Here is a 15,944-nt window from a genome sequence, read left to right as displayed (position 1 = left end):
AATTAAATTAAAATTAAACTAAACAATTACATATAACGTTAAAAAAATTAATACTAACAGATTTCTTTACTTATATTTTTCAAGGCAATCAGCTTTCCAAATATTTTCAAGTAAAATCAATTTTAAAGATTTTATAATGTAGTGACTGTTTTTGGCCTTTTCTACATCACTTTATGGTCCTTATTATGTCAAAAATAAAAGTCCTCTTTTACTTGTATGTTTCATTGGGGTTGACAATTGCAGCCTTTTACGGCATAATTTTTTAATTACAAGCTGAGCAGACTGGTGTAATCTTTTATACTAAGGTAAAGTTGAATTGCGTGAAATATGAAAATTATATTAATCAATTCCCTCCTTGTGGTAAAATAATAATAATAATAATAATAATAATAATAATAATAATAATAATAATAATAATAATAATAATAACCCACAAAAGTTTAAATTAGAATGTGTAAATATGGACAAATAAAAAACTACCATGACTGTTTATTAATAGATATTGTTGTTGGTCCCCACAGGCCTTTCGACAGAGGACATTTTGACATGTCACAGAAAGAAAAGCCCAGGTGTAAGCCACAGTGGGCTTCAGTTTGGATTCCCCATCCTCTGTCTCCCTTACTCTACATCTCTTGCATGTTTTACTGTAATCTGAATAACATCAATAAAAATACAAAAAATAAAAGAATTCGATTCGCAGTCACTGACATCACCTGAAGCCTTGTCATCCAGGTGAGCTGTTACACAGTGGGACCACTGGAGATGAAAAGAAAGCTCATAGTGTGACATCTCAGCCTAACTGTCACTCTCTATGGTGTCACACAGAAACACACAAACGTAAATACTCACATACTCGGACAGGATACAGTTAATAAGCCTAGTTTTGACTGACAGGTGACATTTCATTATGGAGAAATCATAGCGGCACAGCGCAAATCCAAACAGACACGACACACAATGTCTGAGCAGGAAAGACTGCAGAGACAGAAAGACAGACAGGACAGGGGAACTTTGCTGCAGGACTTCAGACTGAAACTCCAGACTTTCCACTGTCATTTTGATTCCATTTATCCACAAATCCTCATGGAACAGATCTGCAAAAACAGGCATGTTACTATGAACTTGCACCATTGCATAACACTCATTTTTGGTCAGTTCACCCCGCGCTGCTGGAGGTTTGGATTATAGAGTTGAGCCCATCTATGGAATGCTGGGATACTTTCATATCCAATAACAGCAGACTGTACTCACAGTTTAGTGAACCACAATTAAATAAGTAATACCAGTTTCTTTTGGTATGTGGTCAAATATACTCACAAATCACACCAGTCTAGCAGATCATATCACTGCAGATGCAGGGTTTTTGTTTTTGTTGTTTTTGTACTTGTAGAAAATTTTATGATGGCCAATAATATTGTGATTTATCTAACATTCAATAGAAACTTTGGAACTGAACCTTTTGTAATATTGTAGCTGGCATGTGTGAAATTGATCTCTCTTTTGGTATATCTGCAGTTTATTAGATTTTTGTCCAGCCAGACATCAGACTTATATTTCCTCCCTGTCGTATGGTAAAGCTATATTTCCGTAATATTCTTAAATTTTGGATTAGATTGTCTTCTTTCTCCTGTAGAAAAAAATGCGAACGTGTCCATCCTGATATTAAAGTCAGTGCCCATGGTCCCTATTTTTAAAGCTGATATTGTAGCTGCTAAAACAAATCAAAGACAAAAATAATCTCAAAAGTAAAAACTTAAAATGGTATTTCAGTTTTCTTAATTTTTATTTTATTTTATTTTATTTTATTTTATTTTATTTTATTTTATTTTATTTTATTTTATTTTATTTTATTTTATTTTATTTTATTTTTTATACTGATGATGGCTCATTCACTGATGCAATACAATGACAGAATGGCATGCTTTTAATTGGTCCACTCTACAGTCAGTCAATATGTGATGGGCGGGAGTTGAGACTTCTACCCAATCAGGTGTCACGCACACTGCCCTTCCCCTCCGACAGTCTGAAACATGGCGTTACGGGAGATATCGTCGCTGGAGAAATATTTAGGATTGAAAAAGCCGAACAAGTACAGCACACAGGGGGATAAAAAGGTGACATGATACATTTACGTTGTTGGAGTCTGCCACTGGCTTTAAACCACTATTTCGTGTTATGGGAAGCTTGTGCGCTATTGTAACAGGGCACACAGAAGCTAGCATACTAATGCTAACAAGCTAGTCATGTGTATTGGAAATAGATGCAGTTTTTGTGGCTTATCTAACTCGTGTTATCAGTTGATAGTCAGTGGTCTTTTTTATCCGTTAAGGCTGATAGTCAGAGCAAATCCTGGCTGTAATATTTAATGCCAGCTGTCTTATTTCCACAACTCAGCACAATAGAAATAGCTCCATGCTGTGCGCATGCCCGTTCATTGAAGTCAAGTGAGGGCAGGAGTGGGCTGTCACTTTCTTCAAGTCCACTTCACAGAGAAGCACTGTAAGATGAACTGGATCCTCAGTAATGATGACTGAAAGGGAGAGGAGATAAGCTAAAGAGAGGGAGAAGAACATATGACTCACATTGTATCTTCAAGTCTGCTTTACTCAGAATTAACAGAGCCTAATGTTGTAAAAATGTTGCAAACAAGTATTCTTAAATCCCTATTTTCATACTCTGACCTGGATAGTAACCTACATACTCATCCTCATTTCACTAATGTATTTTATTATACGAAATGTTGGTAATCACATGCATATTAGACACTCTCGCCTTTATTCATAAATGTGTAAAGATATCAAGGGTGTGTTTTGCCGTTTGGAACTAGAGCAACGTGTTCTTTAAGGAGGTGTAAAGCAAATACAAGGACAGCTGATGTCAGACGCATGGAAATGATTGCTTAACCCCATACAACTTGAGCAAAGCAGCTTGATTTCTTTCAGAAACATAGGAGGAAGGCAAAAAGCAATTTAAAAACCAAATTTGCAACAAATTAGTAAACAATCCCGAGAAAATAACCTGGAAATTTGCAGTAAAGGGAAGTAAAACTCAGAAACAAACAAGGAAATGACTTGGAAAAAGTGCTTAAAATTATATATTTAGCAAAATATTTGGAATATATTATCTCAATAATTGCAAATATCATTTTGGGACATTTCCGTGTTTTCTGATATTTTTCTTATATATTTCTCCCTCTCCTTTTTAAGCATCAATTTTCAGGTTGTTTTCTGGTCTCTGTTATCTTTTTTTTTTTTTTTTTGCAATTTGCTCATTACCTTTTCCTGTGTTTTTGAAGAGAATTAAACCATTTTGTTTAGACATGTTTTAGGGTTAAATATATTCATAAGTGGTATGAATATAGCACAAAACAAACTGATGTCCATTCAGTTTAGATAGAGTTAGTTATGTCTGAATTTGCATGAGATACATTAAAAATCACTTTTTTTAACTCCCTCTGTCTTCCTCTCATCTTTCCATGCAGGTACCTGTGCTACAAAATAACAATGGTCCTCCACTAGTAGGGCTGGTGACCATCGCCTGTCACCTGGTGAAAGAGGCCAAGCGCCCAGAGCTGCTGGGAGACTCTGCAGAGAGCAGGGCTGTGGTGCAGCAGTGGCTGGAGTACAGAGTCACCAAGCTGGACGGCTACACAAAGGAAGACATCAAGACCATCTTGAAGGTAGAGAAACTAAAAAGAAATCTTTGAAATCTTTTCTTGTTCTTTTAAATTCCTGTTGTATTGCATCTGTAGACCTAAATGCATTTGTACTTACAATTATCTCAGATTTTAATTGTTTATTCCAAGCTTGTTTGAATTCAGCTTTTAATTTCAGTTAGTACTAATCTAATTTTACATACCTTTGTTGGATTTGTGAAAATAATATATATTTTAAAAATCATTCCATTCCCTTGAGAGGCACCACAGCATCTTGGTGTATTTCACATTCCCTCTGTCTGTCCACCAGCTAGGCCACTGTGCGTGCATGCATGTGTCCTGTTAAGGCGACAGGAATACAGACTGATGTATAGCCCTTCAGTGACATGGCCTCACACGACAGAGAAAAATGCTTTAATGTGCCTGACGCCAGTCAGCGTGAAATGGATCGCCAGCTACTGGTCTGCTGGACACTAGGCGCCTCTTGGCACTGTCATGTCAGCATGAAGTGTCTGTGTTTTTGTTTGTGTGTATGTGCGCGTGCACTTCTCAGCGTGACACACTGTTGTGGCATGGCTGAAGAGTCATGCTGTGCGGCAGCATGTTATCTGGACAGGGCTCTTAAATATTTTAATGGTGCCACTTACAGACGGAAGTCGCCCTGAGCAGCTCAGCTCTGGTGCCCGGTGGCCCCCCATCCTGTCCTGCTGCTTTAGCTCCGTCCTTAACACTCGTCTTTCAAGCACACTAGTCATCTCCCTTTAAATATCCGGAGATAAAAACTGTCAACTGCAGGACTTCTTAAACTTTCTTACCCCATGATGCAAATAACAACCTCACAGTCACTATTAATTAATGTTAATCTGAGATTTTCCTCAAACATTTAATCGTATTTAAGCACTAACATTTTGAGAGTTTTCAGCCATCTGGATCAAGTATGTAGAAAGACAGCAATGCAAAAAAAATGGGAGTATTTGGGTACTCCAGTGAATACCATGACAGTAGTCAACTGACAACAGTAGCTATAGACAGGGTTCCCATGGTTATGGAAAAACTAAAAAAGTCATGGAATTTCACAATTTTATTTTTCAGGCATGGAAAAATCCTAGAATTAGTAAAAATAATTGAAAGTTCTGAAAAAAGTCATGGAGTAATAAAAATGTTACAGTAGTCATTCCTCTACAACATTCATGCAATGTAACATAAAGGCAAATTTATTTTCTGAAATTAACGAAATAGCATAGCTAACAAGTATCACTGTGTGACAATATTTTGTTAACCATCACAATTTTTTTTTTTTTTTTTCCCCGGGTTCTGTCTCACCCTCCATGCAAGCCAGGTAGCTGAAATTATATTTGAATAGAGTTTGAATCTGATATTTCTGTGAAACGCCAGAAGGTATGGCAAAAAAAGGGATCCTTGAAAAGTGATGGAAAAGTTTTTAAATTTTGTATATGCAAATGTTAACCCTGTATAGAAAAGTACATCAGAGCAAAATGAGTAAAAAGGCATACAGTGAGCAATGTTATATCTGAATGTACCGATTAAAAGAGTGTGCAGTTTAGGCGGGGGCAGGTAGATAAGAACCCAGGTTTGGAGCTCCATGTGCTGAGTGGGGGTAGCAGGAGAGCTGCCTTTCCTCTGATGCTCGACTGGGCTTCAGCTCCATGGCTGTAGGCTAAGAAAAGCAAGGATCTGATGGTGGAAAGGGAGGAAGTCTGCAGTCTTCATGCCTTGTTTGGCATCACCCACTCTTGCCGCACAATAACTCCATTTGCCCCCAAGATGCTCTGTGTGCATAGAGTGTTCCCTTCGCACAATGTACAAGTGCTAAAGATGGTCCCTTCCCTTGGGACCAGCACTTCCATGCACGACTTTGCACACACAGACATGGACTGAGAAATACACATCATGATGCCCAAGTTTAGGACAGCTTCATTAGATCTGCAAGCAAGAATTGTAGTCATTTGGTAGGGAAGTAAACAAATAGCCTGTTTTGCACAGCATCTGTGCTAAGTCGCCAGTCATGGGGAGAGATGCTATTCCCCCTCAGGTTACATATTATTCCTACCCACATAGCACAGCACACAGACACACAGACACACACGCAAGCTAGGATGCAGACTCACGTACCTCACGCACCCACAGATATATAGGTTAACGAACCTGCTGTCATACCCCCTGCAGGTCTGTAGTGGCCATCCAAAGAATAACATTTTGTAAAAACTAAATATTTTTAATTGGATACTTTTACACTTTTTTTAAAAAAAAAAAACTTTCCCTCTTTTTTAGTTTGCTTTTTAACACATAAGATTCAATCTGTACAATAAATCTACAGCAGTGTTGAGTGAAATGCAGAATTAGTCATGACCAACAACACCACCACTGCTCTTAAAGAGGCTCCATTTGTGATTCATATAACACATTTACTTACATGTATCTACCATGATGAATAAATTAATGACCTCATTTGCATAACTGGTTATGTTGTGAACATTATTCTTACAGGATCTCAACCTCTACCTGCAAGACAAGGTCTACCTGGCTGGCCACCAGTTCACCTTAGCTGACACTTTCATGTACTGTGGGATCCATCCACTCATAGTAAGTTACCTTTTCTCTCATTTCTGCACCCTTAGGTGTCCCAACATTAAGATTTCTTGGTACTAATTATCACTTAAAGCTACAGTTGGTAACTTACATGAAAATATTTGCAAAAACGTACACTACATCCACACAGTAGTACATGATAGTCTGTGAAAAAAAATCACATTTTTCCTCTTCCTTAAACTGCTTCTAATGGCATTTGCTAGAATCCATTGTGTCTCACAGAAAACAACCAGTATCTTACGCAGTCAGCAGGGTCCATACAAGTTGCTTGAGGTGATTGAAGTACTTGAATTTGACACTAATAAATTTAAGCACTGGAATACCTTGAAAATCAGACTTTGTTTTACTTAATCATTTAAAAATTACTTGCATATAATTGGGAGGAGCACAGAATAACAAATTATTATTATAGGAAATGTATTCGACAACATTTTATTGCTGCTTCTCTGTGCTCTGTATATTTCTGCTTTTTCATCCTTTGTCAATCACATGCCTAAATAATAATAACAAGTTAATTCAAGTCAATTTTAGGCCTTGGTGGCATGTTTGCTCTATTAACAAGGCATCCTTAAAAGTTAGTGCTAACCCTGGTCAGTCATGTTAACCACTGCTTGTGAACTGTGGTCAAACTGTCGGACAAACAGCGCTTATCAAAACATAATTATAGAGTCTGTCACTGCATTGCCTATTTCTTGCCCCGTTTCTTTTCAGAAACACGTAGAGTTGTTAACTGAAAAAATGTACCCCCCACATGGCGGTAGGGTTACAAACTTTCTTATTTTACAGCCAAACATTACACTCATATGTTTCTGAAAACATAAAAAAGGTTACTTTTGTGCAAGTTTCTAATCATGGCTTTAAACTCTAATGTGTCGCTGAAATATCTGCTAAGCTTTAAGTGATGCAAGTTAGTGAAAAGGAGTTTGTATTTGCTTTAGGTTAGCTGAAGGATAGGGTGGATGCTATTTAACTTTTGACCTAAATAAAGATCAATATTCAATCCAACAGCTATTTTTTATTGTTTATCTGTGTAAATGAAATTTTTAGGGTATTTGGATTAACTGTTGCTTATTAAAGTGTTCTGCGAGGACCCGTGTAAAGCTTTTTGGAACTAAAGATGTATGAAACTAAAGTTGCATGGACTGCACATTCAGGAATAAGTGCTAGTGATTTTTTTGTGTCTTTTTCCGAGGACTCTATCTATCCATCCATCCACCGACCCCTTCATCCACTCATTTCCCTCTCCATCACTGCTCACTTCATTCAAACCACTACTTTAATAAGCAATTTGTCGCAGTGCATAACACACAATTAGACCAGTCATATGACCAAAGGGCACCAAGAACAAGTTGGCAATGAAGACGCGGTTTAATATAAACACATTCTCACTTCTCTTTAGAGAAATAAAGTGATGTGGCACAAAGTGATGTCTTTAGCCTCAGACCAGGGACAAGTAAGTTTGTTGTGCCTTGCAGTATTAAAAGAAAGTGAGTTCAGAAACGGGGAAGATGGAGTGAGACGGAGGGAGGGAGAGATCACATGGTGCGAGATGTCAGTGGTTGTGGCGGAGATGGAAGGTTGCCCCCCGCCACCAGGCAGAGGAGCGTCACTTTGGTTTGCAATCAGTGTGGTTTTTAACCTCAGGGACAAAGGGTCAGCCGGCCCAACCCTTAACCACAGCCTGTCCTGATGTTCAATTCATGGAAAACAACATGACACAAACATTAAACCTGACTGATGCTAGAATGGTTTTAGGGTGGATTGTTGTCTGTGTGGCGAATTTCCACTTTCCAGTTAATGAGATAATAAAAGTGCACACATCGAAAAAGATTTTTTCCAAGGATGTCCTTATGTGTTCAGGTATTATGCTATTTTGTTGCAGTTTTCCAAATGTAATATGAAGCAACAGGAAAATATGCCTGTTTGACACAAACTTGTCAAAACATGGTGTATTCAGACAGCTTTAATAAGCTTTGTCTGAGAGGAAATTTATACAAATCAGTGATTTTCAATCTTTGTGGTTTGTGACCTGATAAAATAAGACATTGTGACCCAAGTGTGGGACCCCACATGGGTCATGAGTTGTGATCATTTTGTCTTAAAAAGAAATTCTACTTCTCAGCTTGTGTAATTTAAAATTTTGTAGGGGCCTGAAGAAGTAAAAGTATCTGGTACTTGACAAGAAATCAGACAGAATTTAACAAATTAAACATAACAGACAGAACAGAAACATTTCTGTGTTATCCTTTATATCGTCTTGTGACCCCTCAGATTTATATCGACCCCCAGGTTGGGAGACATTGGTCTAAATCACATTTATTGTTTGCAGCTTCTGTCTTTTAATTTGCATGTTTGCATACAAATTGCTTTACAGACAGAAACAGATCATTTCCACTGAACAAATTTCAAATAAACTGAAATGCATTAACTGCACAGTGTTTCCCACAGCATTGGCTTCTTATTGTGACCCAGGATAACCCCAACTCCCCATCAAACTTTTTGGTCCCGCTGTTAGTTAGACTCGGTGTTGCCACCAGCCCACTGTGACCCTAAATGCTGGGGTTTGCACTGGCTGGATTTGTGTTGCTGCAGCCAGTAGCTGAAGGTCTGTATCCAGAGCTGCTGTCCACTCTCCACCCAGTAAAGTAGTCTCCTTGTGGCAGGGAGTGACACTGAGGGGCTTCTGGTTGTGCTAGCTAGCTAATTATTGTCTTATTTGTGTTATGAAGAGAGAGAAAGGTGGTGCAAGCAGGGGCTGAGTTGATCAATGCACTGCACGTAGCTGTTCAATAAAATAAGATTGTACCTCTATTATATAGTAAAAATAGTTGATATTGTTGTGGGCTGCCACAAATAAATCATTGTATAAGAAACACTGCACTGATTTGGGAGCACTGGACAGGGTATTGTTTAACAACAAAATATTAAAACATGATACCCTCTGACTTTAACCAACAGCTTATACATTATAAAATGGGTTTACCACTGTTACCTTCACTAGCCTTTACAGCTGACTTTTTTCTTTCTGTAATCAGATAAACTCTCCTCTCTCACCCAGGTGGACTTGGCCATCCAGGAGAAGGAGCAGTATGTGAATGTGACGCGATGGTTCGACCATATTCAGCACTACCCTGGCGTCAGACACCACCTCCCTCCCGTAGTCGTACTTAGGAACAGAATTTACACCAGCAAACACCACTAAGACCCGACCCCACCCGACCCGGCCTGACTCATCACAAGCTCGTCTGTCTTTTGGACCTGGGCAAATTATCTCCCGAAGTCCATGAGTATATCACATCATCATCACGATATGAGGACGTTTCTACATAGCAACCAAACTCTTTTATTCCTGTTTTCGGATCATTATTCCTGCCTTTATGTTTTGTCGTGGTCACATACATCACCTTTGCATGTTTTCTCTTTGGATTTATAAAAAATATATGTTTTACTAGGAGAATCAGTAAAGAGCAAAAAAAATAAAGTCTTAGTGTATGAGGTACTGAAACTAAAATAAGGGATTGCTTTCTAATAAAGTCAAATTCAGTTGATATTCTTTGAAAAAATGTCAGTGTTTTTAATACTTATGTTGCCCAGTAACAGTAGCTGTTGATTTTAAGAAGTGATCAGGAGTGTTATGTAAACCTCTCAATCACTCTGCTGCAAACACTATATGGAATTTTCTGTCTTAACTCTGTTTCAGTAACTTACAAACTAAGATGTGAGACAGTTATGTTGGTTTTTATTTATTTTTCGGTCATTTTTGTGGGACTTTTGGAAACCTACATTTGTATTGTTGTTTTCAAAGGGAAGGCTGTACGGTTTGTGAGGAAGTGCTGCTAGCTTGTTTAAAAGGTGTTTTTATTTATAAACGGTGGTTAAATGGTAATTTTTTTTGTTGAATCTAAGCTATGGACATGTGATGAGTTTTAAAAGAAGGCTTGATAAGATGTTGCTTAACTGGCATTACATAATGTCCTTAGGACAAGCAGCTTCCTTCATGCCATATCAATGCATTTTCAGCAATAGTTTGTCCAAATAAATGTGGTTGCTGGTTCAACATCATAACCCCATAATGACCACAGTCACTGCTGAGTCCACATTGTTCTGTCGTCTCTCTGCACTGATGAATACAGTCGTCTCTCTCAGCTCGCATCCCTATTAGGACTTTGGTGTTTGTTTTTTCTTTGGGATTTCATGTTTTTCACATGCAACTCTCAGCCATTTCACTGGACAGTTTAGTGTGTGTGTGTGCTCCTGATTACATCCCCTCTCCGTCCCACTTCCTCACCACCAGTCGTGTGGGCAGCAGTGAGCAGTTGAGCGTCAGCCCCAGAGTCAGAGATCAGAGTGAGGCTCCAATCAGTCCCACTACCACCACTGTTGATGCTGCAGGCCAGAGAGAGGGCAGCGGGCTCACCAGCTGCCACACAGATCCAGCCAGCCAAGGCCAGAACCCAGGCCCCTGGGCGACAGTCAGCCACTGTGTGTCATTTCAACCCTCGCGCTCCCACGGGGGCTACTGGAGAGAGAAGGACGAAGGGAGGCAGCGAGCGAGGGAGGCCACAGTGAGAGAGGAAAAACAGCACCCAGAGGCCGAGGGATCTTTTTGTGACGTGAACAATGATCTCTGAAAGCCTTACTGCTGCTGGCTGGATGTTTGCTATTAGCACCATTAACAGGCCATGATGTAGCTTTGGTAGCAGAACCTTTAAAATTGATATTATGAAGGTACTGATAAGTAGACAAAGATAAGCAGCAAAGTCCTATTGAGCAAAGTCCCAGTTTTCATTGCTTTTGATGGTGTATCAAACTATTAAAAGTACACTTGACCTTTATGTTGTAGTAGGGGTCAAAATGACCCGCCACTATTTTTAACAGCATGGAAAACCCCTTAAATGATCGTTTTGAAACCTAAGTCTGTGATGAATAACAGGTTGTTTCTTTATGCAAAATAGATTTGGGGATTAAAATTGAATGGAGCTGCTTTATTCAAGTGAAGGCAGGTCATTTTTGACCCTTAGGACAAGTGGTGGATACAGAAAGTTAAGACAACACAAGGGTTAAATCTTTCGAGAGTCCTCGTCTAATCATCTGCTGTAACCACAATGTTTATCCTGTGCCAGTAAATCAAAGGGATACGCAGCTCATGACCCCTGACTCAGCTGCACACTTTTCAGTTTGTACTTTTTTAATTCTCCGAGAAATTGTTTTGCGTAATCCAGCTAGAAGACAGACCTGTTGTTCAATGGAATTCTATCAAGACAGCTTGTGTGTTTGTGGCAAGGGGTTTTTGAAGATGTGAAGAATATAAAACAGCTTGCAGTCATTTGAGCAACCCTTGTGACTAGTCTGAGCAATTTATGGTGTGGTCTACAGTTAAAGAAGCCCTTGTCCTTTTTGTTATGTTACCAGTTGGCTGGAATGTTGTTTTAATTATGCAGCATCAGACGTTACATTTATTTTTGAGGTGTAATAAATCAATCTTAGCCGACAAAAGTTGGTGCTGGATAAATTGTTCATAAAGGTCCATTTTTTTAGGACTTCAGGGGATATTGGCAGGCATGTGTAGTATTCAGAACTATGTTTTCATTTGTCTATTGTAAAACTAAAACTAAGAATTTGTGTTTTCGTTACCTCAGACTGAGCCGATAATTTTTACATATGCAGCAGGTTGCTACACTAGCTCAGAGGGGAACATAAAAAAACTAGTAACAAAAACAAACAAATAAAATTAGCTTATAAGGATGTTACAAGAAATAGTCGATGTTTCAGTCAAGTCACAGGTTACGAACGTTCAGGCTCAGGAACTCCTTATATAAATAAATAATGGCCAGCCAGACTCTGCTTTGGTAACATTTGTAAGATATTCCAAAGAAACCGCTCAAATGTAACTTACACCAACCCATAACAGAAGAGCCCTCATCACTAGTCCATTTGTATATTTTTTCTTGCAGCAAAAGTGAGAATATTGTATAACCTTTTTAGAGTTGCAGCAGTTATATTTCCACTTTGGAGACCAAGAATCAAAGACATCGGATCCATTTCTACATCCTTGTCAAATATTTTTTCTTTTTTGGGTAGTGTTTTAGACCAATATTTTGATATCCAATGACCTGAAATAGCCTTTGATTCACCGTTTTTGACTTTATTTTCCAGTGATGATTCAAAACTCATTAAATGTTAGAACGTTAAAATATTAAAAGTGCGGGCATTTTAAATTTGCTGAATGTTGATGATTTTCAAGCTTATTTAATGTATTCCAATGAGATATTCTTCAAAGTGCTTGAAAAAAAAGTTCCAGTTCTAAAATATACAAAGATGATTAGTCAGTCATTTTGAAACTTCTCTCGTGTGGTTCAGTGCTGACTGTTGGCACAATCTCAAAACGCTAGTGTGGTACGGCCTCACAGTCAGGGACCTCCCTGATCAAACCTGAGTGCAATCAAAGCCCGACGCAGCGATGAGGCCACAGCAGGTAACCAGGACAGAGGCACCAATTAGAGACGACCTTCCCACCAACTTCAGAGGGCGAGAGGAGCAACACTCTGCAGGGGTGGCCCTGGCTCTACACACTAAAGACCCACCCACTTTACCAACTGTGCCCCCGCCCCCCGGCAGCCTTATTGACCTTTGACCTCCCCGCACTGCCTGGTGAGGGAGACGTCAAAGGTCAATAAGGTAGGATAATCATCAGAATCTGCCGGTGACCTTATCGTGGAGCCGTAGCAGGAAGCGGCGCTGTCACCTCTCAGAGCAGAGGGGGAAAAAGCTGTAAAAACTTTATAAGGGTGTTATACTTTTGTGGTCACAGATATTTCAAGTGTCCATACAGTCTTTATCAATGAATCTTACAATAAAGACTTCAGAAAGACCTGGGGTTTATTAGCATTATCTGCATCGTGAACATGATCACATACTTATGTATGTACTACACATATTACTGTAGAATTCCTGGAGAAAACACCAGAGAACTCAGACCGTATAGAACTTCCAGATTCGCATGATATAAACAATTGACAGTGCGGCACTTGAGTCCAATTTGGTTAATTCAGATATCACGACACAAAAGGTGACAGTACTGTAAATGGTAAATGGACCTGCACTTGTTTAGCACTTTATTTTTTTTTTTATTTTTGACCTCTCAAAGTGCTTTCACACCACCACTTCATTTCACCATAATTTTCACCTTTTCACACACACATTCCTGCACTCATGGCCGAAGCTACTGTATAAGGTTCATACACACTCACACCGATGAAACAGGCATCGAGAGCACTTTGGGGCTCAGTATCTTGCCCAAAGTTACTTCCACATTTTGATTGAAGGAGCTTTACCTCTGAGCCATGGCCACCACCATCCATGCATACTTCGTCTGTTAGACGCTGCACGTTAATATCTGAGAGGGTGGACAATCAACCCTGTAAAGAGGCAGAGGATACAAAAAACATCATTTGCATGTGAACGTGTAATTAAAAGCAAGTAAATTCCCAACCTTAGTGTGTGAGCACACCTGAAATATTGGTAGCAAGCCCTCATTGCACATGCAAAGTGTGTGCATGAGGTAAGTCCAAGTAGAAGCATAAAGCCAATATGTCAACTAGTCTAGCTTTTTTTTTCACTCTCTGAACAGTCTAATATGTTGATTTGGTATGCCAGCACTAAGGGAGGAAGTTTCATGAAATAGTATGCCCAACATGTAAGCGTTCAGCACGCAAAGAGACTTCCTTCTGTAAGAGGTTGATTTCAGGACCGTACCAATTCATATGTTTATTGGACAGTGATTCCCAATTGGTGGGTCATGGTCCAAAAGTGGTTTGGGATTCATTCTGATATTAACAGACCTGTGTTTACCAAAAATGAATATTGTCCCACAACGATCCAAAAACTGCAGGATTCATCTCAAGTAGGCGTCGCTGTTGTCACTGCTTTCAGCTTCATGTCACCTCCTCATCATCTCCCAACACTTTTGTCACCTTGAGTTTAATAAACATATGACACAGACAATCCCCCGCTTCACCCACACAACAACAAACAGCCGTGCAGCCGCCACCACCCTTCATTAATTCTTATTAACAACATCAGTCAGAGGGAAGCGCATCGGCCGCGACATCTGCTAAGAACATAACAGGCCTCCCCATCTCTCGCTGACTGATTCAGTGGAACAATCAACACCGTGTGGTGGTGAGGCGAGCGTTAGCATGTTGTAAGGTCTTTTGACAGGACTTATCGGCCATACTTTATCAAAGTATTATCCATTGTGACAGTTGTACCATGCGCCTATAAAGATGGCATCTGATTGTCTATTGCAATTACATGACTGTATGAGCAGTGGATGCAGCTACGGCGGGCACGGGGAAAGAGGGGGGGGTGTTATTTTTAAAACATGGTCTTACAGTAGAGTTGTTCCTGCGAAATGAAGGGGCAAACCATGTCTTTAGCTTTATGTCTAAGAAACTTGAACCTTTGAAAATTAATCTTACGAGCAAGTATACACTATTCTCAGAAGTTAGTATTTTGTTAATAGTATAGTATTTTTTCTGATGCAATTTGTGGAATCACAAGTTGAGTATGGGGCACTGTTAGTGTCAAAAATAGTGATACATGCTCAATAAGAACAGTATTAAACTGTGTAATTCTTTTTTTTTCTTGTTTGGTACACTGGGCCTTCCAGATATACTTCTGAAAGTGTGGTAAGCCTCATCTAATAAAATAGATGTCATGTTAAGGGATGGCTTGACAGCCTTAATGAGCATTACAAGTTGGATCTTATTTTATTAGCCATTGTTATCAGTTGTGATAACATTTGATCACAAAGTTAGATGCTAAAATCTGGAAATGCAGCAACAAAAGTAGTCTGGCTGGGGGGTAAACATGTCCAGACAGTTATGCAGACTGCATACAAAATCATAGGTTAGCCAGATTTACATGGAAGAGACAAAAAACGCTAACTTTACAATTATTTTCCAATCTTTTACAGTTTTTTTAAGCTTCATATATATCTTTGTGTTCAGTAGTCAGACTATACCTTCATGTTTTCGGGTCCACCGGTAGTCTCCTGAAGCTTTGCCATGACTGACAAACGCCTCCTCAAAAATACATACAGTATATCTACATGTTGGGGCCATGGCAGCTAAGGAGATACCATGTGAGGACCACAGCATAGGCTGCTTTTGTTTTCTCCATCAAGTTTTGATGCCAATCGATTGTTGTGAGTGAAAATAACAAAGTATGTTAAAAAAAAGACTGTTTTCTCCTGTCAGTAACACACAGCTCACAGTATTCTTATACCACGGTTAATCATATCTTACAAAAAGTCATGCACATAAAGCTGTTTGTGTGTTTTACAAATTAGTGCCCCCCACCCCCAGCTAGTTTAAAAAAACGAATCATGCTTTGGTGTTGACATGTTATATACTTAAAATAATGTGACAATGGAATGTTACATGAATAATACAAAATTATGTTGACTTTAGGTATCAAACGGGACAAATCAGCCATCTCCTGGGTCAAAGTCCTGTGTTTTTTTGACCCGTCTATCCCCCCACCCGACTATTTTCCTACACTAGTCTTCATCCTTTGCTTCAGTCAAATCACAGATGACAACCCATAGCACACTGGTCACATGGTGACAGTCTTCTAGCTCAAGGTTACATGGGTTATATACAAATTATAGTGTATT

General features: G+C 39.1%; 1 protein-coding gene across 1 annotated transcript; it reads left to right on the top strand.

The window, feature by feature from the left end:
- Nucleotides 1–1,962: 1,962 nt before the first annotated feature.
- eef1e1 (eukaryotic translation elongation factor 1 epsilon 1) lies at nucleotides 1,963–10,350 on the top strand. The gene is made up of 4 exons (XM_042510012.2): nucleotides 1,963–2,114; nucleotides 3,482–3,679; nucleotides 6,164–6,259; nucleotides 9,324–10,350. Exons 1-4 carry the CDS (start codon nucleotides 2,031–2,033, stop codon nucleotides 9,465–9,467), a joined length of 522 nt encoding a protein of 173 aa, XP_042365946.1. The 5' UTR covers nucleotides 1,963–2,030; the 3' UTR covers nucleotides 9,468–10,350.
- The last annotated feature ends 5,594 nt before the right edge of the window (nucleotides 10,351–15,944 follow it).

Source organism: Plectropomus leopardus, chromosome 21 (genome assembly GCF_026936395.1).
Source record: "Plectropomus leopardus strain MGB_pleo_1.0 chromosome 21, ASM2693639v1, whole genome shotgun sequence".
Classification (NCBI taxonomy): Eukaryota; Metazoa; Chordata; class Actinopteri; order Perciformes; family Serranidae; genus Plectropomus; species Plectropomus leopardus.
This window is presented reverse-complemented; position numbering and strand designations above follow the sequence as displayed.